Source organism: Diorhabda sublineata, chromosome 10 (assembly GCF_026230105.1).
Source record: "Diorhabda sublineata isolate icDioSubl1.1 chromosome 10, icDioSubl1.1, whole genome shotgun sequence".
Classification (NCBI taxonomy): domain Eukaryota; kingdom Metazoa; phylum Arthropoda; class Insecta; order Coleoptera; family Chrysomelidae; genus Diorhabda; species Diorhabda sublineata.
Genome location: NC_079483.1, coordinates 16175775 through 16203688, shown reverse-complemented (window position 1 = coordinate 16203688; position 27914 = coordinate 16175775). Strand labels below are relative to the sequence as shown.

The window sequence follows — 27914 nt, the reverse complement described above, 5'->3', positions numbered from 1 at the left end:
TTCCGCAAGATCTGGTACACAAACGGTTCAAAGCTAGTGCAAGGAGCTGGACACCAAAATGCAAGTTCTCCATAACTCTAGGAACATCACTCGCCATTTTTCAAGTAGAGTTGCTAGTAATAAATAAATGTACTCACGAGTGTTTGTATAGAAACCCTTCTAATAAGCACTTAAGACATTTTCTCAGATAGATAGATGGATAAGCTATTGAGTACACATCCAAACTAGTGTGGGAGTGTAACCAAACTCTAAAAACACTATCTAACATAAACAAAGTAACCCTAATGTGGCTTCCAGGCCACCAGGATATACAAGAAGATCAGGAAGTAGACAGCCTTGTCAAAAAAGGGGCAACGACTCCATAGCCCTACTATGGCCCCACGAGATGCCAAATCAATAATGATGATGACTGAACGAATGGCTAAAGAATCAAATGCCAGATGAAGCACTCCAGGCTTAAGACAATCCAAATTATTCTTAACCTTATCAGCTAAAAAGTCTGAAGAACTTTTCGTGTTGACCAGAAGCTGGTGATCGATCTTCTGACAGGTCACTGCTTCGTCAAATACCACCTCAAGACGATGGGCATGACAGAGGACGACTGCAGATTCTGCAAGCAATCCATGGAATCAGCAGAGCATCTACTTTGCAAATGTCCTGCTCAATTCGCTAAAAGATTTAAGTACCTTGGAGGAGTAGTACTAACATCTAGGGAAGTGAGACACAAGAACCCCAGCAAATAGCCTCTTTTGCAGAACAATAAGATGTAGAAATGTCTTCTAGGCGTAGGTGCGAGTGGCTGTAAAGCCAAAACGACTCCCCAAAGCAATCTAACCTCTTATTATTTTATCAAATAAAAGTGCCTATGTTGTTGAAATAAAAAACGGAGTATTATTTGCGAAATATCCCCGTTTTACTCCTTTCCCCAACTAGTAGTTTCTCCAATTTCCGTCATATCAGCATATTTTGAAACTACTTTGCGAATAATATACGTTGTTTGATAATAAAATTATCAAAAACCTATAAGTGACTATTGAAGTATCGACTTTTTTGCTTTATCTGTTCCCAAATAACTAGTTTGATTTGTAAATACATATACATATTATAATTCTTATTTCTTATAAAAATAAATCAATCAAAGATAGTTCGATCAAGTTTTTAATATAAAATTTATTTTGTAATCTTGTATAACAAAAAATAGGGTATTTTGATATTCCCAAAAAAAAGGCAAACAAGATTGTCAAAGAGTGCAGTTTAAACAACTTTTCCAAGGGCAACATCCTCTCAATAACACGTTGTATCAATGCAGTCTTCACAAATCGTATTTTACTGGATATTTAAATGTAATATAATATTTGGCGAAACATTTCAGTCACGATATTTTCAAGACTGTGTTTAATTGTAAGTATTCAAGTGAAATACGAAATTATTAAATGTTGAACAAATTGAATACTAAATAAATACCTGCTTCGCAGCTCTTCGCGTTTACAATGCCCCAGATAAAAATCCACCACCTTTTTACACAGAACAAAAAATTCAAACAATAAAAACAGATCACCTGCACGCACTTATCGAAAACGAATATTTGATTACGTTAAAAACAAACGGCACAACGAAAAGAACATGTCTGTTCAGTCTTTAATGGGCTCTCAGGTCGGTGGTTTACGAACGTAAACGGAATGAATCGGATTCCTCCTGCATGACAAGTGCAACTGAGAGACTGCCGACTGGTCTGCTTTGCTGGAAATGCTAGCTGGTGGAAGAAATGTCGCGATTAACGTGCCATTGCCGGTGATCGTTTGCAAGGTTGCCGATGTGAAGACAAAAAAGTATCCTATAAAAAAGTGGCCTTGCACCCCAACAATTCCTTCAATCAGGTTGAATGGAACGAATGACAGGGACAAACGGTTACCCGGTTAAACATCTTATAGATATAAAGGTAGGCGGATATTATTTAAGTTGTCAATTGTTATATAATTATCTTAGTATACAGAATTAGTAATTCTTATGATTAAATTGAAATTGGAAAAAAAAATTTGTAAAAACGAGTTTTTATTTATATTTATTGTGAAGAATGGACTAAACGTTCGCCATAAACTTCAATGCCGTCTTCGTACACTTGAATAACTTTATCTATCTAACAAATAAGAATAATGTTATAGACGTTTCGTCCTATTTTGGTCTTTATCAATATATCACTCAAATTTATCAATAAAAATCTGTTTTAAATACAAAAAATACCGTCCATCAAATAAATTATTCATCGTTGCATTAACATTTATAAAATGGAACTATAAATTCTACTCAAATTATTCAGGTCTTTTTTATCTTTGGCAGCTTTGAAGAATTTTTGCATTTCTATAACTGAACATAAATTTTTTTGATATTTCAAAGTGTGTTAATGCAGTTTTATTTTATCGTATTGGTGACCTATTAATCTATTTTCTAAATACTGAGATGTCTGTTCCATATAAACAGCGTAACAATGTACTCTGTAATGATGCTGTTGTTTTTATTATTAGTACGATAAGTAGACTGTATTTTTTATATTTTCAAACGCTTCGTTGACTATGGATATTTGTTTCGTTTTTATTAGATATTAAAGAGCATTGATTGATGTTAACTAGACGTTCAAAGGATTCTCACTGGTCGCATCGGCTAGAGAAATTGAGAGAGAAAGAAAGAAAGTGATTCGTTGGGTATATTTTGATTGGGATGCGGAATTTTTTTATAGAGAGGAAGGTTCATTGGAATTGGCCCTGGTATAGGAGCTACTCCTTTGCAGGGCTGGGGTTGTGGTGAAAGATTTGTGTTTGCGCTAATCCAAACTAAAAAAAGAAAATTAAAAACGGACAACCAAACTTGGCTCAAAGAAGACGAAAAGAAAGCTCCAGCTCAATAAAACAGTTCTTTACAGTTTGAGGATATATTTTGTGATTTTTTGTTTGTTTTTCTATTTTTTTTTTGTTTATTTCTAATTGGGGGGCTGGCAGATACAGCTGCGGCTGCATTATTCCCTATCTTCGGCCATTTGGCTGACGAACCGGTTTATCAGGTTACAGGAAAACCGCAGAAAACCAGCAACAGTCGCATCAGCTCTAATATCGAGCTTTTTATATATCAATAGTGAGAGGGGAGGGATAACAAATCGCTGTTCGGCATACAATATTCCGTATATAAAATACAAGATAAATCCGTTTTCAAAAGAGAACAACTTCCAAGAAAATCAAGTAAAATCTACAAGTAACGATAAAGTGAAATCTACAAGTAATAATATAGAGGAGAGTGCCCAAAACCGGACCCCTGTTTTGTTTTTGAATTAAAAAAAATTTATCTTTTACTCTAAAAAAATCTAATTCAAAATTAGTACAAATAAAATTGTCAATCGGTAAAGGACACATTTGATACACGCTCATCATAGAAAGTCATTGGAAATCTTCGCTGTTACCACCGTTGCTATTCCATCAGTACCCGGGAGTAGATTGCTGATTCGTCCAAGTAACCATTTGAGTGGGGGTTGATTATCTTCCTTTGTGATAAGCTCCTTGATATTTCCGATTTTGCCAAATATTTCCAATCCAAAATTTACGTGAAATTTGAGGTTTATTTTTTCCACAACTTTATAAAGATAAGATTAATACGTCATTCCGTACGAGGATTATCCATTATTTATTATGCAGCAGATTTTTTAGCTCGAGGAAAACGCCATTGCGTTCCAAGCCGACGTATTCGTCATAGAAAAACAGGAATTTGAATCTGATTAGATAGCAGAGCTGCTATATGAGCCATAATGGCCGAACTGGTGTGCTCTAGGCTTGTGCTGGCTGTAAACACCTAACATGAAACAACTGTATTTAAATTCATAATCCACATCTATTATAGCTTAAGTTCTGCCATTTTTAGCGTGATACTATTGCGACAGATACAATTGAGTCTTTTTTCAGGAAAGCATCCGATATATATGGTAATCTGGCAACAGCCGCTTAACTTGCCGGAGGTACAAGATCAAGAGGCGAGGTCGGCGGTGACGATAGTGGGAACGGCAACGAGCTACGGCGGCGACAAAACAGACCGGCGCCGAATTCAACGCAAGCGTAACATCGCGAAATTTATACCGTAGTTGATGACGATGCAACAAAGACGAAGAATGGATTCGGGAGACTAGGATTGCAAATAATTTGAAAGGTAACTATTGCTACCACAGACAGATATCCGTCGGTGTATTTGAATACTTGTCAAAAGGTCTCAATAGCTCGCTAAGTATTGACGTCATACATTTCTGTAATGCAATAAACAGCTAGAGGTATTTAGAGACATAAAATGGGAATCTAATACTTTTAGCTTTTATTATTACCAATGAGAAATTTCTTTGTCTTCCAAAAGAATATTTTTCTTCCGAGGCAGTTAGGGAAAGTTAGTTCCACTTTACGCATGCTAGAGACCTTCAAAGTCCAGCTCTCAACACAAAGTAGGGTAGTCGAAACATAGCATTGTGTTATTCTCTTAGGTTAAGGTCATTACTTGTGAGAAGCGACTTTAATTTAAAAAACGCGCTCGTGGCTATCTCTAATCTTGTCTTAATTTCCTCATCCGGGTCCCACTCGTCATTCAGCCATCTTATTGTACCTTCTCCAAAAAGTTCCTCCACTTCTTTATTAGTTCTTCTCCAGCTCTCTTCTGTATATACTCCTCCGTAGATTCCTCTTAGTATCTTCCTCTCCCATCTTTCCAACATGGTTTCATCTGCTTTTTTTAATATCCATGTCTCACATGTATATGTTGCGGTGGGTCTTACTACCGTTTTATATATTCTTATTTTTGTTTTTCTTCACAGGTATTTTGACTTCCTAAGTGATCTAATATTTACGAATTTTTGTATTCCTTCAGTTATTCTGGTATTCACTTCTAATTCTTCTACTCCCTTGTCTTCTATTATATACTACTCCTAGGTACACAACGTTGGAATCTCTTTCGAAATTGTACTCTATGTGTCTGGTTGTCCTAAAGGACAAGTAATCTTCTGTTTCTCTCCGATGATAATATATTTTGTCTTCTCTTGATTTATTTCTAGTCCAAAATTTTTGGCTTCCTCTTCCAATTTTATTACTGGCTTCTTTAAGTGCTTCTTGGATTTTGCTATTGCTATTGAAGCTGACATCATGAATAAAATAGAAGTTCAAGATTAAAGATACTGCATATAACAGTAATGAAAAATTACTCAGGCAGCTGACTAATGATTGAGAATGCCTAAAAAGAAAGATCAGTTATTTTAGGCATATAATGCGAGGTGCCAAATATCACATCCCTCGCCTGATCATTCAGGAAAAAGTTGAGGAAGGAAGATGGATAGGACGCAAAAAGCCATCGTGGCTAAGAAGTATAAGAAATTGGATTGAACTGGAAATAGAACAACTATTCCGAGTAGTGATAGATACCAATTCAAGCAAAAGGATATAGGTAGGCACGGCACCTGAAGAAGAAGAAGAGGAAGTTGTTCTAACAACCCCGCTTAACAAAAGCTATCATGGAAAAATCCAGGTAATACGGCGAAGAATGGATCGAGTGATGGTTTGAAATGAAACTAGGCGGGCCGTGTGGACAGAAGAACAGGCAATTGGTGGACCAAAAGAATTATAGTGTGGAGACCGAGAGAAGATGCCTTTAGAAGTAGAGTAGGCCCACCGAAACCGAAGCTACAGCACACGCTTGAAGACAGGCACTTCAACTGAAGAAGACGACGAAGAGGAAGTTGTTTTAACAACCCCGTGATGAAACTCTGACCTTAACAAAAGCTTTCATGAAAAAATCCAGGTAATACGGCGAAGAATGGATCGAGTGATGGTTTGAAATGAAACTAGGCGGGCCGTGTGGCCAGAAGAACAGGCAATTGGTGGACCAAAAGAATTATAGTGTGGAGACCGAGAGAAGATGCCTTTAGAAGTAGAGTAGGCCCACCGAAACCGAAGCTACAGCATACGCTTGAAGACAGGCACTTCAACTGAAGAAGACGAAGAAGAGGAAGTTGTTTTAACAACCCCGTGATGAAACTCTGACCTTAACAAAAGCTTTCATGAAAAAATCCAGGTAATACGGCGAAGAATGGATCGAGTGATGGTTTGAAATGAAACTAGGCGGGCCGTGTGGACAGAAGAACAGGCAATTGGTGGACCAAAAGAATTATAGTGTGGAGACCGAGAGAAGATGCCTTTAGAAGTAGAGTAGGCCCACCGAAACCGAAGCTACAGCACACGCTTGAAGACAGGCACTTCAACTGAAGAAGACGAAGAAGAGGAAGTTGTTTTAACAACCCCGTGATGAAACTCTGACCTTAACAAAAGCTTTCATGAAAAAATCCAGGTAATACGGCGAAGAATGGATCGAGTGATGGTTTGAAATGAAACTAGGCGGGCCGTGTGGCCAGAAGAACAGGCAATTGGTGGACCAAAAGAATTATAGTGTGGAGACCGAGAGAAGATGCCTTTAGAAGTAGAGTAGGCCCACCGAAACCGAAGCTACAGCACACGCTTGAAGACAGGCACTTCAACTGAAGAAGACGAAGAAGAGGAAGTTGTTTTAACAACCCCGTGATGAACTCTGACCTTAACAAAAGCTTTCATGAAAAAATCCAGGTAATACGGCGAAGAATGGATCGAGTGATGGTTTGAAATGAAACTAGGCGGGCCGTGTGGCCAGAAGAACAGGCAATTGGTGGACCAAAAGAATTATAGTGTGGAGACCGAGAGAAGATGCCTTTAGAAGTAGAGTAGGCCCACCGAAACCGAAGCTACAGCACACGCTTGAAGACAGGCACTTCAACTGAAGAAGACGAAGAAGAGGAAGTTGTTTTAACAACCCCGTGATGAAACTCTGACCTTAACAAAAGCTTTCATGAAAAAATCCAGGTAATACGGCGAAGAATGGATCGAGTGATGGTTTGAAATGAAACTAGGCGGGCCGTGTGGCCAGAAGAACAGGCAATTGGTGGACCAAAAGAATTATAGTGTGGAGACCGAGAGAAGATGCCTTTAGAAGTAGAGTAGGCCCACCGAAACCGAAGCTACAGCATACGCTTGAAGACAGGCACTTCAACTGAAGAAGACGAAGAAGAGGAAGTTGTTTTAACAACCCCGTGATGAACTCTGACCTTAACAAAAGCTTTCATGAAAAAATCCAGGTAATACGGCGAAGAATGGATCGAGTGATGGTTTGAAATGAAACTAGGCGGGCCGTGTGGCCAGAAGAACAGGCAATTGGTGGACCAAAAGAATTATAGTGTGGAGACCGAGAGAAGATGCCTTTAGAAGTAGAGTAGGACCACCGAAACCGAAGCTACAGCATACGCTTGAAGACAGGCACTTCAACTGAAGAAGACGAAGAAGAGGAAGTTGTTTTAACAACCCCGTGATGAACTCTGACCTTAACAAAAGCTTTCATGAAAAAATCCAGGTAATACGGCGAAGAATGGATCGAGTGATGGTTTGAAATGAAACTAGGCGGGCCGTGTGGCCAGAAGAACAGGCAATTGGTGGACCAAAAGAATTATAGTGTGGAGACCGAGAGAAGATGCCTTTAGAAGTAGAGTAGGCCCACCGAAACCGAAGCTACAGCACACGCTTGAAGACAGGCACTTCAACTGAAGAAGACGACGAAGAGGAAGTTGTTTTAACAACCCCGTGATGAAACTCTGACCTTAACAAAAGCTTTCATGAAAAAATCCAGGTAATACGGCGAAGAATGGATCGAGTGATGGTTTGAAATGAAACTAGGCGGGCCGTGTGGCCAGAAGAACAGGCAATTGGTGGACCAAAAGAATTATAGTGTGGAGACCGAGAGAAGATGCCTTTAGAAGTAGAGTACACCCACATAAACGCTGGTCTGATGATACCAAGAGAATAGTTTTCCGGTTATATGACCGTGCACGTGTACGCGACTGACTGTTGGATGGTGATGATAATTTATGGGGGTTATTCCATGTGATGGATTTAAAAAATCGAATTTCTTTCATAAATTGCTTTCTTAACATGTCTAGAATACGGTAGTAAAGTGATTTTTGAAAATTCGAAGTCGTTTTAAAGATACAGCAGGTAGAAGAAAGCGCTGAGTTGGCAGTAAATATATATAAATTTTTTTAAAAAATTTTTTGTTCTCAAATTTAGACATTCAAAATGGCGGCCGTCCCTGAATCAATGCGAAACTGAAATAAAGAAAATTGTGTGGATAAAACTGAGCAAAAACAAGAAAAATATGTGAAGTTTAGCGTAATTGATCCATTATCTCGGAATAAATTTAAAAACAACTTCAAATATTCCTGGAAAAGGAAGCGCATCAGCATTCAAGACATTTAGTAATGACAAAAGCGTGGGATAAAAATACGCCGAAAGGAATACAAATACAATGTTTCTTAATTACTTTCATAGAACTTTCCTGAAAAGGCATAATGCTTGAATATATATTCAAAAAGTAATTGGAAATGATATCCTGAAATTCGTAGAGTACAATATGACCTTTTTTTATCAAAACCTCACAGAGAAGAGTAAAACTGTTTGTTAATAAATTATAGTTTTAAAAAAACTACAAAAACGCTTTTATAGAAGAAAGAAATGAAAAGCATAAAATAATTCTTCTCATAGATTCAAATAACAATTCATGTCATTAAATATAAAAAATATTTAAGTGAAAATATGCACAAGGGTATAGAATTCTTCACAGTCGATGAGTGGAATTTTATGAAATTTTATAAAATTAATTCAATTTTAATATGAGGTATATTTGGTTTACATTGTTGGGTTTAATATTTTAATTTAATTGCAATATTGATTTAAATCTTAAATCTACAAAATCTCACTACTATTAATTCCCTTAATTTCTTATTTCTCAGACCTTTTGATATGTTTATGTATCTAAATGTTCTTGATTTTAGGTCTCTTCTGTTTCAAAATTAGTTTTTTTGATAATTTTTAAAAGATAGATAAAAATTGACGTTTCAACTTTTCTTTGAGTCTTTATCAAATTGTCAGTATTTTGATAAAGACTTCAAGAAAAGTCGAAACGTCAAAATTAATCTTTCTTTTAAAAATTATCAAGAAAAACTAATTTTGATACATAAGAGACCTAAAATCAAGAATATTTAGATATATTAATAAATTAATTTCTATATCACATTATAAGTGACTGTTTGAGCGGCAATACCTTCAAATGGCATAGTTTTTCGAAAATGAACGCTGCAGTAGCTGTTAATATAATAGCGGAATATTCTAGAATGTTAGGAGATTTCTTACAACCACAACATCTTTTTGACTCAGTAGTCACTTCTAACATTCGAGTTTTTGAAGAAATTAATTTTTTATCAATCTCCCACTCCATTTGAAGGATTCGTTAAAATTCCAATCCACGAAGATAAAAAGCCAAAACAAAAAGATTGTGGTGATTCACATTTTGAAGAAGTATAACGAGTACGAATCAATAGGAAAATGGAGAGCAATGAAAAAAATGAAGCAACGACTGGCACAGATGGAAATTACTAAAGAAGAAACGAATAGAATAGAACAGATTCCTGTTTGGTTATATTTTAGAAAAGTATAAATGCAATTGTTTATATATTAGAGCATAAGTTCTTTTTTATTGAAATTTATTCTACCTACTCATTTTTTTCTTTAGTTTTCCATCAATGTTTTCGGTTATTTCTTTTGCAGTTCTATAGCTTCCAGGTTGGATTTTCAACCACACTCAAAGGACTCAACCGGTACATCACAAACAAATAAATTCAACTTGACTACAACAACTGGGAATTCAGTTGAGGGCTGCAACCATCACGGATTTCCATAAATGAGTCCCAGTCATCTTCAATATATAGAAATCTTAGTTGTTTTTAATTTATAAAAAAGGCCATTCCTTGTTATATTTTCATTGTTTTTTTTAATCTTTCTTTATATAGTATTGTGTAACCATACATATTTTTTAGTCACGTAAGAAATTGAATTATTTTACATTAAGACATCACTCGCGAGGCTGGTCTAGTACAGTGAACGGTCTCATTTTAATTAGTTATGTAAATAGTTTTCTTATCTTATCTCATCGATCAGATTTTTATGATTTCATTATATTTTTCTCAACATACCGTATATTATATGGAAGTATTTAACACTTCTATTAATTATTATCATTTTTTTATACCTTAGTATTGGTAATATTTAATGTATGGTAATGGGAGTACGTTCCTATTATAAATATTTTTATAAGATCTATATAATTTTATTATCAATAGATTAACATTAACATAACCTCAAATTTCTTGTTGCTAATCACCATAATCTTGTTGTTTTGGCTTCTTATCTTCAAAGACTCGAGTTTTATCGAATTCTTCGAATGGAATTGGAGGTCGATAACAAATTAATTACTGAGTTACAATACATGAACAAAGGAATGTTCAAAATGGGATGTTACATCGCTCAGAGGAGATATTCCATGGCCTCTCCTCATCCAGAACTATGTCTATCACTTTTTTACGAGGCTTTCTTAAAAGTCAGGGTCAGCGGCAAGTTTGCGGATACTTATATGATATTTTAAAAATATATTTTCCCATTTTATACTTAACTAAAACCTTGTTTTAATACAAAGTCTTTTCCTTGTTTCATGGTTAATTCAATGCTGCAAAAATCTACGTTCTGATAGGTTGAAAATTACAAGAAAAAAATAATATAATAATAATTCAAATAGAACTGAACTTCAGCGGCAACTTTATTAAGATCGAATAGTGAACGATAAATAAACTTGTTTTGACATCAATTCCGAGTTTAAATTTGGTCATTGAACATAATTTACTCAGTATCTATATCCCGGTCGCATTCTGCACCGATATGAGTCGGGAGAGATCTAATATAAAAGGAGAAAAGCTGTTTATTTGAGCTCGACTAATATTGACTTTTGGGGTGTATTTGATTTCTGGCGTTTAACCAGAAATGTTTTACATTTATTTTGTTGAGGTCGGCATGGTAATGAACAAAGAGGATTCTTAACAATCCCTAATAATTTCTCACATATTTGGTAACTTTCTTGATTTTTCAAGAAAATTCAAAAATCTTCTCACAATTTAAATGGTTTTTCACACACACAAGGAATTTGATCATAGTACAAAGTTTCTCAATATTTGGCGACAATTGAAAATTTCGTAACTTCCTTATCACTTTCTGGAAAATACTAATATTTTTGCAAATACACAGGGTGCATCAAAAATAATGTCGATTTTCATATCGTAACTGAGATAAGATATTATTGGAAACAAAATTTTGAAGCGGCCGTGGAAGCTAGGAAAAGATGTTAAATTGAAAGAGAAGACACGGTTGATGAGCTATCAGCACAGCGTTGGATTAATGTTTTAATAATGGAGATTTGACGCTTGTCGTCGTTGAAGATTGTTCCTGCTTAGTGTCACACGAATTAACTGAGATTCAAGCGAAACTTCGAACAGTTTCTTGACCTACCAAAAGATAATCGTTTTATTAGACGAATTGTTACTTGCAATGAAAAATGGTTAGTGGATAGATAAAGGTTAATTACCAGAACCCGTCGTGTGGAAAGATTCGTGAAAATATGAAGATGTAATGTACATTAAAAATCTAGATGATCGAGCTTATAATAGTTTTCAAGAATTTTATCAATTCTATAGTAGTTTGTGTGAGTTACTGGTTTTTTCTCAAATATTTGGTGGCCTTCTGGATCTTTTTTGAAGATTCAAGCATTTCCTTAATAGTGTAACGAACTCATCTCCGCCCTGGAGCTGGTCCTGCTTGGATATAGTGGAATTCTGAAATTCGGTCTTTGATGAAGTACCCGGAATTCGTTTGATCTTTGTTTTTATAGGTTTCCTTTGAATAATTTCTAGGAAGGTTTGTTTATTTGTTTCGTTTCTTTACGTTCGAAGTTTGGAGGATTCTATTTGTGGTATATCAATACGTTTATGTAGGGCAGTTTAGTTAAGTTTATAATAAATAGTCGTAGTGAATAGATGGAATTATAAAGTAATCGAAGAGTTTAAATAAATTATTTAACTCAGTTAAGTGACAGTGATAAGTGAATTATTATAAGTTAAAAAAGTTTTTGGAAATTCTAATTGTTCCAAGGAAATTTGATCGAAAAAATCAAGAAGTTTCCATCATTTTTTGAATAATTTTCAAATTCAACCAAGTACATGGTAATTTCTGAAAATTTCTAATAGTTTCTAAAATAATTTTGAAATTTGGTGGATTTTTTTCACAATTTAACCATTTTCTGGAGTTGTTTTTGGAAATGTCTAGTAGTTTTCCAAATATTCAGTGACGCTTTGATTTTTTTTGAAATAGTTTTGCAAATATTTGATGACATTCATACCTTTTGAAAATTTCGAGCATTTTTTCAAATATTTGGTGGATATTTCTAGAAAATTCAAACAGTTTTTTAATGGTTTTTGGAAATTTCTAATAGTTTTCCAAATATTTGGTGACGTTCTGAATCTATCTGGAAATTATTATTAGATTTTCTAATATTTGATGGAGTTCCTAATCATTTTAATAAATTCCAGGATTTCCTGATATTTTCTGAAAATTTCTACGAATATTTGGTGACGTTCTGGAATATTTGAGCACTCCTTCAATAGTTTTTGGAAATTTCTATAGTTTTGCATATATTTAGTGACGTTCTGGATCTATCTGAAAATTATTAATAGTTTTACAAATATTTGAAAGCGTTCATAATCTTTTTAATAAATTCTTTAATACTTTCTGAATATTCCGAATATTTCTGCGAATATTTGGTGACGTCCTGGATATTTCTGGAATATTCAAACAGTTCTTTAATAGTTTTTGGAACTTTCTAATAGTTCTGCATATATTTGATGACAATCTTTCATTTTTTAAAGAGTTTTCCAAATTTTAACCGAACTCAATTCAGTTTCTGGAAATTTCTAGTAGTTTTCCAAATATCTGGTGACGTTCAGGATCTATCTGGAATAATCAAGCAGTTATTTAACGATTTTTGAGAATTTCTAATAGTTTTGCATGTATTTTCTATTATTTCCATATTTCGCTAATATTTTCTGAATATTCCGAATATTCATGCGAATATTTGGTGACGTCCTGGATATTTCTGGAATATTAAAGCAGTTCTTCAATAGTTTTTGGAACTTTCTACTAGTTCTGCATATATTTGGTGACAATCTTTCATTTTTTTAAAGAGTTTTCCAAATTTTAACCGAACTCAATTCAGTTTCTGGAAATTTCTAGTAGTTTTCCAAATATCTGGTGACGTTCAGGATCTATCTGGAATAATCAAGCAGTTATTTAACGATTTTTGAGAATTTCTAATAGTTTTGCATGTATTTTCTATTATTTCCATATTTCGCTAATATTTTCTGAATATTCCGAATATTCATGCGAATATTTGGTGACGTCCTGGATATTTCTGGAATATTCAAACAGTTCTTTAATAGTTTTTGGAACTTTCTACTAGTTCTGCATATATTTGATGACAATCTTTCATTTTTTAAAGAGTTTTCCAAATTTTAACCGAACTCAATTCAGTTTCTGGAAATTTCTAGTAGTTTTCCAAATATCTGGTGACGTTCAGGATCTATCTGGAATAATCAAGCAGTTATTTAACGATTTTTGAGAATTTCTAATAGTTTTGCATGTATTTTCTATTATTTCCATATTTCGCTAATATTTTCTGAATATTCCGAATATTCATGCGAATATTTGGTGACGTCCTGGATATTTCTGGAATATTCAAGCAGTTCTTTAATAGTTTTTGGAACTTTCTACTAGTTCTGCATATATTTGATGACAATCTTTCATTTTTTAAAGAGTTTTCCAAATTTTAACCGAACTCAATTCAGTTTCTGGAAATTTCTAGTAGTTTTCCAAATATCTGGTGACGTTCAGGATCTATCTGGAATAATCAAGCAGTTATTTAATGATTTTTGAGAATTTCTAATAGTTTTGCATGTATTTTCTATTATTTCCATATTTCGCTAATATTTTCTGAATATTCCGAATATTCATGCGAATATTTGGTGACGTCCTGGATATTTCTGGAATATTCAAACAGTTCTTTAATAGTTTTTGGAACTTTCTACTAGTTCTGCATATATTTGATGACAATCTTTCATTTTTTAAAGAGTTTTCCAAATTTTAACCGAACTCAATTCAGTTTCTGGAAATTTCTAGTAGTTTTCCAAATATCTGGTGACGTTCAGGATCTATCTGGAATAATCAAGCAGTTATTTAACGATTTTTGAGAATTTCTAATAGTTTTGCATGTATTTTCTATTATTTCCATATTTCGCTAATATTTTCTGAATATTCCGAATATTCATGCGAATATTTGGTGACGTCCTGGATATTTTTGGAATATTCAAGCAGTTCTTTAATAGTTTTTGGAACTTTCTACTAGTTCTGCATATATTTGATGACAATCTTTCATTTTTTAAAGAGTTTTCCAAATTTTAACCGAACTCAATTCAGTTTCTGGAAATTTCTAGTAGTTTTCCAAATATCTGGTGACGTTCAGGATCTATCTGGAATAATCAAGCAGTTATTTAACGATTTTTGAGAATTTCTAATAGTTTTGCATGTATTTTCTATTATTTCCATATTTCGCTAATATTTTCTGAATATTCCGAATATTCATGCGAATATTTGGTGACGTCCTGGATATTTCTGGAATATTCAAACAGTTCTTTAATAGTTTTTGGAACTTTCTAATAGTTCTGCATATATTTGATGACAATCTTTCATTTTTTAAAGAGTTTTCCAAATTTTAACCGAACTCAATTCAGTTTCTGGAAATTTCTAGTAGTTTTCCGAATATCTGGTGACGTTCAGGATCTATCTGGAATAATCAAGCAGTTATTTAACGATTTTTGAGAATTTCTAATAGTTTTGCATGTATTTTCTATTATTTCCATATTTCGCTAATATTTTCTGAATATTCCGAATATTCATGCGAATATTTGGTGACGTCCTGGATATTTCTGGAATATTAAAGCAGTTCTTCAATAGTTTTTGGAACTTTCTACTAGTTCTGCATATATTTGGTGACAATCTTTCATTTTTTTAAAGAGTTTTCCAAATTTTAACCGAACTCAATTCAGTTTCTGGAAATTTCTAGTAGTTTTCCAAATATCTAGTGACGTTCAGGATCTATCTGGAATAATCAAGCAGTTATTTAACGATTTTTGAGAATTTCTAATAGTTTTGCATGTATTTTCTATTATTTCCATATTTCGCTAATATTTTCTGAATATTCCGAATATTCATGCGAATATTTGGTGACGTCCTGGATATTTCTGGAATATTCAAGCAGTTCTTTAATAGTTTTTGGAACTTTCTACTAGTTCTGCATATATTTGGTGACAATCTTTCATTTTTTAGAGTTTTCCAAATTTTAACCGAACTCAATTCAGTTTCTGGAAATTTCTAGTAGTTTTCCAAATATCTGGTGACGTTCAGGATCTATCTGGAATAATCAAGCAGTTATTTAACGATTTTTGAGAATTTCTAATAGTTTTGCATGTATTTTCTATTATTTCCATATTTCGCTAATATTTTCTGAATATTCCGAATATTCATGCGAATATTTGGTGACGTTATGGATCTTTCTGGTGAATTCAACACTTTATTAAACAATTGTCTCAAAGTTTTGATGACATTCTGGATAAATATCAAGTTTCATAGCTAACGACAATATAACATTCCAAAATTTAGTTGTGGAGCGTTTGCTGTGTGCTATAATAGGTTATTTGATATGAAAGAAACATGTAAATCACGTTCTAAAACAGGAAAAATGTAGTTATTAGATTTTTTAATGAAAATTATCAATGAATATACCCGTCAATAATGACAATTTCATATTATAGAAGCGGAATGAATTATTTTAATGAGTCATTACATCATTAAAATACTTTATTATAATGATATCTATTAAATTATTATTTATAATAATTCACACCCCTCCGCCACTGTAGATCGACTTTTAATTTTTTTATGAACCGACAATGAGGCTTTCTAGTTTCATTTTTAGTTTTCCATAGTTAAAAATGTATCATTCTTACCTTTTTTATATTTATGTGTTTCATCACTTGAAGAGCTCGACTCTTGTCTTTTCTGGGTTTTTCTTCGTATTTTATATCTCCCGCGAAGTCGTTTATCATTCGCTCCATTCGACGATAACGACGGCGCGATTTTTCTACGACTTTCAATCACATTTTCGCGAGTTTCACTTTTACTGTCAATTTCGCAACAATTGTTATTTTTATCAACGAAATAATTGGGATTCCGCACAAACAAATTTTTAAACAAAAAAACGTCGCTGTAGGAATGGAATAACCCCGACGACTCGTGGATCGGTTTTCTGCAAAAAATTTTTATATACAGCGTAATTCTATTTGTATTTAACACCATTAAAATTTTGAGCATGAAGTTTTGAAACATTCCCAAAAGTTGACCCAACTAAGAAAACTATGTTTAAAAGAAATTCACCTCTTAAGTAAAATTAGTTATATTAAAAATTTACCACAACTTTAATTATATATTTAGTTTATAATTATAGAAAAAATAGAAGTTTTCATTTGAAATTTCCTTCTTTGCTATCAAAAGTCTGTATAAAAAATATTAGTATGAAAGAAAACCACAACAAAAAGAAGACGTACCTTTCTTTTTCCGACGACTCCATGCCTTTGAACGTTTGTGGTCGATCGGAAGCAGCATATTTTCTATGTTTTCCTGGAAGTGAGGTCGTAGAATGGCTGGTTTGTCTGATATATTTTTTATCGGATGAACGTATCCTTGGCTCTCTCGAATCCTTTTTGATCCCCAACGACGGAGATTGCTCGGTTAAAGATAAAAGGGCCGCTGGAAAAAAGTGTAAATTTGAAAATATCGAAGTGATACGATTCTTTCGAGAAATCATTTACCATAACAGAAAAAATTGGACAATAAAATATTCAGACAGAATTATAGTGCAGAATGTCATACTTTATAGAAAAACAAACAGTAATTTAGGAAATTAGAAAAAGGCAAATGATTACGTTTAAGGACCTGAAGGAGACTCAGGATGAACCTAGAATAAAAAACGAAATAATCCGAATAATAGTGAATATCAATAAGCGAGGACATTGCAAGGAGGCAGAGGATAAAGTTTAAGGACGAGAAGAGAATTCAGGATGACGAAGAGGCTTAGAAATACTAATGTGGATGACCCTGAGTCCCTCAGAAATAGTTAATGGTGATCAAACCTAGATGAAGGAACCAAACGGTCCAAAGAAAGTTAATGATTCAGTTTAAGGACGCGGAGAGAGTTCAGGATGACGCAGAGGCTTAGAAATACTAAGGTAGATGCTCCTGAGTCCCTCAGAAATAGTTAATGGTGATCAAACCTAGATGAAGGAACCAAACGGTCCAAAGAAAGTTAATGATTCAGTTTAAGGACGCGTAGAGAGTTCAGGATGACGCAGAGGCTTAGAAATACTAATGTAGATGATCCTGAGTCCCTCAGAAATAGTTAATGGTGATCAAACCTAGATGAAGGAACCAAACGGTCCAAAGAAAGTTAATGATTCAGTTTAAGGACGCGGAGAGAGTTCAGGATGACGCAGAGGCTTAGAAATACTAATGTAGATGCTCCTGAGTCCCTCAGAAATAGTTAATGGTGATCAAACCTAGATGAAGGAACCAAACGGTCCAAAGAAAGTTAATGATTCAGTTTAAGGACGCGTAGAGAGTTCAGGATGACGCAGAGGCTTAGAAATACTAATGTAGATGATCCTGAGTCCCTCAGAAATAGTTAATGGTGATCAAACCTAGATGAAGGAACCAAACGGTCCAAAGAAAGTTAATGATTCAGTTTAAGGACGCGGAGACAGTTCAGGATGACGCAGAGGCTTAGAAATACTAATGTAGATGATCCTGAGTCCCTCAGAAATAGTTAATGGTGATCAAACCTAGATGAAGGAACCAAACGGTCCAAAGAAAGTTAATGATTCAGTTTAAGGACGCGGAGAGAGTTCAGGATGACGCAGAGGCTTAGAAATACTAATGTAGATGCTCCTGAGTCCCTCAGAAATAGTTACTGGTGATCAAACCTAGATGAAGGAACCAAACGGTCCAAAGAAAGTTAATGATTCAGTTTAAGGACGCGTAGAGAGTTCAGGATGACGCAGAGGCTTAGAAATACTAATGTAGATGATCCTGAGTCCCTCAGAAATAGTTAATGGTGATCAAACCTAGATGAAGGAACCAAACGGTCCAAAGAAAGTTAATGATTCAGTTTAAGGACGCGAAGAGAGTTCAGGAATAGTTACTAGCGATCAAATCTAGATGAAGAAACAAAACGGTCCAAAAATAAATGCATATTAATAAGCCAGAAATAAATGATTCAGCTTAAGGACGTGAAAAGAATTCAGGATGACGAAGAGGCTTGGAAATTCTAATGTGGGTGCCACTGATTTTCTCAAAAAAAGTAATTGGCCATCAAAGCTGGATGAAGAAATGGTTCAAAGAGAAATGAATATCAATAAGTTAGTTGGATTATAAAGAGAATGTACATAAAAAGATGACTATGAAATGTTAGAGTACATACCATCGAAACGTAGAAAAAATAATTGATTACGGAGACGAGGAAGATGAAAGAAGAAGAAGTACATTTTATTAGTTAAATATCCTCTCTAGTTAAAACCCGTTAGTAGATGACTTGGTGGATTTCAAAGTATTTGACACAGAAAATTGTTGACTGTTTGCTGTATCAATACTGTTGGTAGAGAAGCGAAAACTGAAGATAGATACTTCAAACATAAAGGTAACCTAGCTCCTCGACAACAACTACCAAGGGACACGACTTAAGGGAATGCAGCACTTTGAATTAGTTATTGAAGGGCTTAATATGAAAGCAAAGACTTCTACTGATTATAATCTTTAGTTTTTACATTTGCTGTCGGATTTTACCACCAAATACTTACCAGGTTCATTAGATTCCTTAGTTTCCACTGCGGATTCCAACGGCCATGATCCAGTATTACCATCTCTACGTCTTCTTCGGCGCCTTCTGCAATCTTGGAAACTCTCTTTAGGAATTATTAAGGTTCCTGCGCTACTCGTTCTTGTCGTATATTTTTGTTTGTGCAAGAGCTCCGACAACTATCAAAAAACAATTCGATTAATAATATTTATTATCTTTCTCTTCGAGCTCACCTCTATATTTTTTGTACTATCATCCACAGAAACTGCTTCTATAGTGTGTATTATTCCACTTCTATTAGATTTTTTATTTTTTTCAGATTTATTCTGTTCTTTCGATTGAATCTGCTCGTTTGGAATGTTTGGAGTGATAAAATTTCTGTACCCGTCTAATTCAGCTCTCTTTACACTCTCTTCACTATTGTATCTGTAATCAGAGCGAAGATAGATTACAAGGAAGATTTAGAAATTTAAGAAATTGAGATTCAAACACTAAGATCATTATAGAGAATAAATATTTAAGAAAATCGATCAAAGTTATATGAAGGGAAAAAGAAAGAGTATTTAACATAAAATGAAATATATATTTATTAACACATTTGACTGTGTCTAAATTTAACACTATAGTGGGTATTATAGGTCATAAGTGAATAGTGATTATAATCGTATTCCTTCAATCATATCTGCACCTCTGGTCCACAATATTGCAATCAAATTACTCACAATTGTAGAGCTATTGCTTAAAGAGTTGCGCCAATGAAAACGGCAGAATTTATGGAGAAAATGAAATTTCTTTTAAAGGAATAAATATGAGAAATTGTAAAATTATGTCTACAGTAGGTAGGTCGGTAGGTAGACACTTCCTGATCCGTGTAACGTGTAACACAACGTCTCAGCTACAATCCGAAATAAACCTGAAGCGGTAATCCGAAATAATCCTGAAGCGGTAATCCGAAATAATCCTGAAGCGGTAATCCGAAATAATCCTGAAGCGGCAATCCCATATAAACCTGAAGCGGCAATCCGAAATAAACCTGAAGCGGTAATCCGAAATAATCCTGAGCGGCACTCCGAAATAAAACTGAAGCGGCACTCCGAAATAATCCTGAAGTGGCAATCCAAAATATACCTGAAGCGGTAATCCGAAATAATCCTAAAGCGGTAATCCGAAATAATCCTGAAGCGGCAATCCCATATAAACCTGAAGCGGCAATCCGAAATAAACCTGAAGCGGTAATCCGAAATAATCCTGAGCGGCACTCCGAAATAAAACTGAAGCGGCACTCCGAAATAATCCTGAAGTGGCAATCCAAAATATACCTGAAGCGGTAATCCGAAATAATCCTGAAGCGGCAATCCGATATAAACCTGAAGCGGCAATCCGAAATAAACCTGAAGCGGTAATCCGAAATAAACCTGACTTAGTCATGTAATTAGGTCAAACAATTGAGAAAACGGGGGTTTGAGGAAGGGTCTTCATCTGCGATATCGGCATTCTGATGTGCCTTGCAAGTGTGGAACATTCGATTCCAAAAATAAAAGGTGAAGTACAATCTTTGCTCTTAACCTCAGGACTAAAAGTAATGGTTTAGTTTTGAGTCTTTTTTAAAAAATTCAAACAATGTCTTAAAAATTGCATCAATATCAGAACAATTTAAGCAATTTCTTAATAGTCACGGAAAATTCTACTAGTTTTTCAACAACTTAGTGACGTTCTGGATCTTTCCGGAAATCATTTCTTGAAAAATTGGAAAAAAATCTCAAAAGATTGATGACTCTTTGAATATTTTCCAAGCATCCAACAATTTCTGGAGTGTTTTAGTACCGTGTCTAAAATTTGCTGACATTCTAGATTGTTTTCCGATATTTTTCGAAAATGTTTCAATATTTTTTGGAAATTACTCGGTATTGGTATTTTTTCGTTATCTGTATTTTTCGGTATCTGTATTTTTTCAGAAAATGCTAGCAATTTCTTAATAGTTTTGGAAAATGCTAGTAATTTCTCATAACTTTGGTGACAATTGAGATATTTCTGTTGAATTTAAACAATTGATCAGAAAATACTCAAAAGATTGATTCCGTCGATTCTAAATGTTTTAGTTACGTTTTGTATCTGCCCAATAAATTCAATAAATTCTTGGAAAATTTAATGAAAAACTCTCAAAAGTTTGATCATGTTTTGGATCAATATAAAAAAACGAGTGATTCTTTGGTAGCTGTTGGAAAATTCTAACAATTTCTTGAACATATATGATGTTCTTGATCTTTCTGGAAAATTACGCCAATTTCTAGAAAAATTTAACAAAACTCTCAAAAGTTTGCCAAGCAATTTTCCAGCAGGTAGGATTTTCTCAAAATATCTGGAGGCATTCTGTACCTTCCTGGAAAATTAAAAAAAACTACTCAATTATTTTTGGAGAGCTTTTAAAGTTTTTTTAAGCAGGAAAAAACTCTCAAAAGGTCAATCACATTTTGGATAATCATCAAAAATCAACCAAAATCTTGATTTTCTGGAAAGTTTTGTGAAGTTCTAGATCTTTCTGGAAAATTAAAGCAATTTCGATGACGATTTTGGAACGGTGGTTAATAAAATTCATATTTTTTCAATAGTACATAGAATTTTTACGGAATGAGATCCCACAACTTTTACCCTAATGAATGAATCTGATAAGGAGATCTATTTTCATAGCTAGATCTCAAGAATTCCAATAGCATTGATTCTTTTGTTAGATGATGTTTTCTATGCAACCCCGGGACATATAACTAACGAAATGGTATAGAGAATAAGGTTTTAGTGTAACTTTGCAAAAAAGAATACTTAAAATGCCTACAAAATACTGTAGACTATAGCAAAATGATCAAATCATATATTCAATTAATAATTTTTTGATTATGCGTTTGAAGTTAGTATAAACGAACAAAATAAAAACTCACTTTAGTTTCCTTCTGAATAGATCGTCGCTTCTTGATCTCCTGTGCCTAGTTTGTTCCCCAACTTTAACTGTCGTTTGACTCTTTTCTACATTTTTTGTCAAGGATATATTACCTGCAATAGATATAAGAGTTTATAGTTTAAAGTTAATATGGAATTTTTTTAATATCTACTCCTCTATAATATAGGAATTCTGAAGGTATATAAGATTAGTAAAAATCAAATTTCTTTGCTTTTTCTACCACATAGAGTCCTGTTCCTAATCATTATAAGTTTTAAGTCCTCTTCTACTTCTTGCAGATGTGAGGCTTTTTTGCTTTCATTTATCTCGTGGTATCCACTGCAGCCCTGAAGGAATCATTTCACGCTCTTCTTCATATACAGCCGAGCCATTATATTCTTTGCCTTTTTATTCATTCCACTATATCTTCATCGTTCATTTTGGTCAGTATATCATAGTTCATATCATCTGCATAAGCTGTTATTTGGTACCAGCTCTTTCTCAAATTTTGATCCCAAAGAAGTTTCCTTCAGAACAACAATCAATTCTGTCGAAGACCTTTGGAAGATTACAGCTACAAAGAATAAACTCTAGGTCCTATCTATATCTACAATGAGGATTAAAATTTTGCAATATTTCTGGTATATGAAGATATGAATAGAGAAGCTACACCGGATATTAACATGAACAAAAAGATACCCAATTGGTTACGAAGGCCGTGGAAGATCGAAATCCAGAAAGATTATTAATAACATAAGTCTAAGGTACACTGACAAAAGAGATCAGCGTAGTCCAGCGGGCTATAGAAAGATCAAAAAGAGGGAAATTGGTAAGTGAAATAGCGTACAAAAATAACAGATTTTAAAAGATCCTAACGAATATTGGAACGATGACTAAGACAGAAAGCTCAGAGACAAAGTGGTCAAATCACTTGAAAAGCTCAAAAATATATGTCCAGTTTCTATTTTGCACATTATTGGAAAATAATAAAGATGATAAGGTCTATGGATACTTGGTAACAACGAGGGTTATTCAGAAAGTTATGTTTCCACTTAAAATTCAATTGACAAAACATTACTTAGTAGTCCTGGTTTTCATCGATTAATAAACCCTTGATATATACCTTCTCATCTTTAAGTCCTGTATGTTTCTGGGAGTTAACTTCTTGCCGTGATATTTCTCTTAAGAAAGATTAGATTTTATTTAACTCTTGAATTATTTTGAATATTTCTTGACACAAGATTCATTATTATTCAAATTAGAAGCTATATTTTCTTTGTCACTTTGACTTTTTAGCTTCGGCCATTTAGATACAAAATAGAATGAAGAGTAGTAGTGAAGTTGGTTTTTTTATACACCTCCCGAACCTGACCTGAGATTGGTTTTTCCTTTTGAGGAAATTCCGCACTAAAGTTTAACCTAAGATCACCATCATTCAATAATCCTGCCTTCGCTAATCATTCTTTATGTCTCCAGTATATTTTTCTACAGCTATCGTTTTACATTCATCCGAAAACAATCTTTATTCAAGTTCAAGTGCCCGATCACGATAAGCACGACCAAGTTACGTTTGACGATGTGTGGGGATTCATTGTCGACTATAAGCGGGTAGCTGTTGGACTTTATCTCTAGTCAAGCGTCGATTTTACAAAATTATGGATATAAAAAGCAGTCGCTCAAATCAGATCGTCCATTGAAGCTCCCAAACTCAAAGAGAAAAGACTCCTTTTAGTTGATCGACTTCAATGAAAGGTAAATATTGGTAGGGGTAAGTGTCAAATATCAAAAAATTAGCCGTCGTTCATCGTTAGAAAAAAAGTTATGGAGGGTTAGGTTATGTTAGGTTAGGTTAGGTTAGGTTAGGTTAGGTTAGGTTATGTTAGATTAGGTTAGGTTAAAGTTTTATTTCATCCCCCACTTCGGAGGGGATTGGGGTTGCTGAGAGTTTTGTTTCGTCTATTTCAACAACTTGTCCAACTCCCCAACCTACGTGGATCCATCACTTCGCAGGCAAAACAAAAGAACAATCAAAGCAATGGACTGAAATGGGAGAACCCAGAAAGGCAAGGTCATGGCGTTGGTTTTTTGGGATGTTAGTAGGATAATTTTCATTGACTCTCTTAAAAAAGGAAAAACTATTGATGGCGAGTATTTTGCGAACGTATTGCAACGTTTGAGCGAAGAAAACAAGCATTTGGCTAAAAAGTAAGAGTTGTTTCATCTAGACAATGCACCAGCCCACACATCGGTTATTGCAATGGCCAAAATTAATGAATTAAAGTTTGAACTGCTACCTCATGCACCCTATTCGACAGATTTAGCCACCTCGGATTATTTTCTACTCCCAGACTTGAAAAAATGGCTCGGTGGTCAAAGATAAAAAGGAGATTTCGAACTTATTGAACATGCCGGGAAAAGTGGAGATTATGTTGAAAAATAAATATATTTGTTTCTAATTTTTTTTTCTTTTGTTGGGTCAGGCACTTCTGGGACCATCCTCGTAAGGTGTGGTACGTAAAAATTAAGGTTATGAGACATACCTTCAAATTATATCAAATTTTGTTTTTTACACATTGTGTCAATTTTTTGCACGCAATTTTATTTTTTACGAGTTTCAATGCACAAAACAAGTCTTTCTTACCTCGTTTTTCGTATAATAAGTCGCTTTTCGACTTTTCCAATCGATTCCTTGCAGTAACCTCGGTTTTTTTTCTTTTTTGTTCGTGTTCGTTTTCCTGGAAAATAGAATTCTCTACCGCATTGAAAGTTTTCTGGTCGTTTATATCGCTATTTTCTTTAAAACCCTCACTGTTAACCGAATTATTGCTTCTTTGCGTGAGCTGTTTCCTGTCTTGGGAATTTATGGAGACCTTCGAAGATGCTTTTTTCATAAGGGAAGTCGGTGGACCAAATGAGTCGCTTCTACGTTATATAAAAAAAAAAGGGAAAAAGAAAACACTGTTTTAGATTGGAAATATTTTATGCAATGATTCAAATTAGAAGTTGGGTAATGGATTAGGGAACATTAATAAGGTTTTTTTTTTATTTTTAAGACAAAAGTCGATGATTCACTATTGCACGCGTCAACTAGGATGAGATAAAATCGAGCATTTCAAACGCGTTAATTAAATTGAATTATAAATAATTAACTTTGTATATTTATATTTGTTATTGAAAAAACAATGGTGAAAATATGCCGTAATGTAAAGACATCATCTGAGTTGATAAATGAAGCTGAATATTTCATTATTTGCAGGCAAAATATGATTAAAAGTTTCATGGATTATTGTTTTAAAGAATCTCAAGAATAGTTGTTAACAAAACTCAAAAAATTTTATCTTTTAGAGTCACTAATAACATTCAATATTTTTTTTATTATAAAAATTAAGTGTTTTATCTATAAATATTTGTTAAATTAAGTTTATGATCGAGATCTGTTTAAGGTAATTTTTAAGGTATGTAATATTGTAATTAAGTCCTATAATTTCCGGTATTGTTCCGAGTGGTCGATTTGATTCTGCGATTAGGTGTTTTATAGTCAATTTGCTATTGCAATTGCTACATTTTGGTTCAGGTTTTTCCATCAAATAAGTAGCTATGGGTCAGTTACATATAGCCTAGACGGAGACGCCTTAGAAAAACTTCATCTCTGCGATTTTTCTGTATTATTGACCATGATTTTAGTGAGTCAACGTTTAATATTGGAAAAGAGTATGTCCGGGACATTAAGAATATAACTGTAGGATATATTATTTAATTCAATAGGATATTTGACAGTGGTATAATAGTTATTTATGATACAAGTGCGTGAAGTGATACTTTTACGCACGTGTGTCATACAATACTTTATTTTTCCTTAATTATATATTACATATCGTCGGCTTAAGTAACACCTCGCAACCCACAAATAGAAAATTTTACAGAAGAGGCTAAAAAGGATATAAAATTTATTCTGAAAAAGACATTAAGTAAATTCCATAGTTGAACCGAAATAATTTGTTTAAAACAGAATTATAAACATATATTTGTGACAAAATTTCACAAAATAATATAATTATCTAACATATAAACTGATTTTAGTTACTCAAAGTAATATTTAGTAAAATTTGAACAATCGTCACTGGTAAACACTGTTTTTTTCACATTACCTTTGTGATGGTTTTTATTTGATTTGATGTACACGCTTTCAAAAAAAAATTATTATTTTGTAACATGCAGTTTTTTGTGACAGCTTTTCTGATCTCATTTATATATGTGTTTTTGTTTAAATAACTTAAATTAGGTATGTATGGATTTGGGGTCTCGTATACACTGCAAACCAAAGGATCCATTGCGTCCCCCTTTCGTACATGATACTGGAGAACCCTGAGTTTACAACTTATCCATCAATGCCACTCCTTTTAAAAAGTCTAGAATGTGGGATGGCTTTAATTACTAGAGATCTTCGTCTTCCACTTCATACGCATCAAGGTGTAGTGCTCTGGAATTCCTTAGTGTTTCACACTTCGAGAAAATGTGGACAGAAGTTTCGTCCTCTTTGCAACAAAATCTGCACGCCGCATTATCCGCTAAGTCTAGCGTCTTCAGGTGTTTGTTGAGTGCGCTAATAGAACTCCTGTTAGTATTCCTAGATTGTTCTTACTCAATTAATACATTCAGCAGATCTATTCTGGTTATAGTTTCCCAGAAAAGTGTTTGCTTGCCTCGGCCCCTGTAAGTTATCCCAATAATTGGGATAACGATTGCATATAACTAAATTACGTTTGATACATCGTAAATATGCCGAGAAAATGTTCTAATAACCCGGACAGTTTTTGTTATGTGTACTGAGAATTAACTATCACATGTCAGGGTGGAAAATTTACGCTATTAATTGAAAAGTTCTATTTAGACAAATAATTTATCAATATTATTTTTTACCTGGATCTTATCAAATTCCTTCTTCTCTTTACAGATTTAGTGCTACCATTATCCTCATTCAATTTCAAATCTGAACCATATATACTGGTTGTTGTTGTACCGTTGTCTTTAGCTTCCACGAGCAAATTCCCTTTGTAATCATAAAGCTTAATAATGGGCATTGTGATATTAGGTGAAGATTTTGAAGTGGATAGCTCCCAATTCCAATGTTTAGGTTTTCGGAGCTGAAGTTTTATAATTTCAGGAATGTGACTCGCAGTCGCGGTGGCCATATCTAGAAAGGAAAAGAATGGAATTGAGTTTTAAATTTAAATATTTGTTGTAAGCCGATTGGGATTGCCTCCAATACCTTAAACGCATTACTTTTTATGGCTTCAATGTATTCAAAACAAGTTCCTTGAAGAGATGTTTCGAATTTCGAAAAGAGATAATTGTCACAGCCAAATCTGGTGCATATTGTGCATAATCGATGACCGTCGTATCGTGCGGAGCATTATTCACGTTTTGTCTGCCTCCACACCCATTTGTTTCTAAAGGACATTGCAGTATTTCTAAAACAAATGTTCTAAGGATCCTACATCATTACTTCAAGGAACGTGAACGCAGCATATTACTATGCTTTCCAAGGCTGCTCTACACGAATGTGGCTTCACAGAGAATGAACACCCACCATATAGCCCTGATCTGGCTCTGTCAGCCTATTTTTTGTTCGCAAAACTGAAGACCGAGTTAAGAGGTAAAAGATTCATCAGCGACGATGAAATTCAACAGACAGTGTAAGAACATTTTAACTCTAAAGATGCAAAGGGAGAATATATTGAAAAAGAATCAAAGTTTGTTTTATTTATGTCCTTTCTTCCTTTATTAAGATGTGAACTCATGGACTGCATCATGTATATAATAATAGAAGTGCGAGTTATGAGATTCTCCAGAAATAATTGAGATATATCAAAGTAATTGCTTCTTTGACATTCTTGTGAAAGAGAATTTTATAACTTGCGAATTTTCATTTTTTTTTATTTATAATTTATATTTATGATTACTCAAATTGGTTCATTAGTACTCTTGTACTAAAAAC

At 33.9% G+C, this 27914-nt stretch overlaps 1 protein-coding gene and 1 long non-coding RNA gene across 3 annotated transcripts in view; one reads left to right on the top strand and one right to left on the bottom strand.

Moving 5' to 3' along the window:
• The window catches only part of LOC130449497 (uncharacterized), a 112572-nt gene that overhangs the window by 79026 nt on the left and 5632 nt on the right, over positions 1-27914 (bottom strand). For both annotated transcript variants that reach the window (XM_056787350.1, XM_056787351.1), the window contains exons 2-8: positions 26837-27110; positions 24558-24838; positions 21918-22029; positions 19218-19410; positions 18986-19163; positions 16682-16883; positions 16085-16383 (exon numbers count right to left, since the gene is read on the bottom strand). In XM_056787350.1, the coding sequence (XP_056643328.1) occupies positions 16085-16383; positions 16682-16883; positions 18986-19163; positions 19218-19410; positions 21918-22029; positions 24558-24838; positions 26837-27108 (1537 nt within the window). In that variant the 5' untranslated portion in view covers positions 27109-27110. The remainder of the gene's footprint in view (positions 1-16084; positions 16384-16681; positions 16884-18985; positions 19164-19217; positions 19411-21917; positions 22030-24557; positions 24839-26836; positions 27111-27914) is intronic.
• LOC130449498 (uncharacterized) lies at positions 1468-10764 on the top strand. Its single transcript, XR_008910447.1, has 3 exons — positions 1468-1939; positions 3945-4185; positions 9693-10764. It is a non-coding gene; the product is annotated as an uncharacterized LOC130449498 (long non-coding RNA).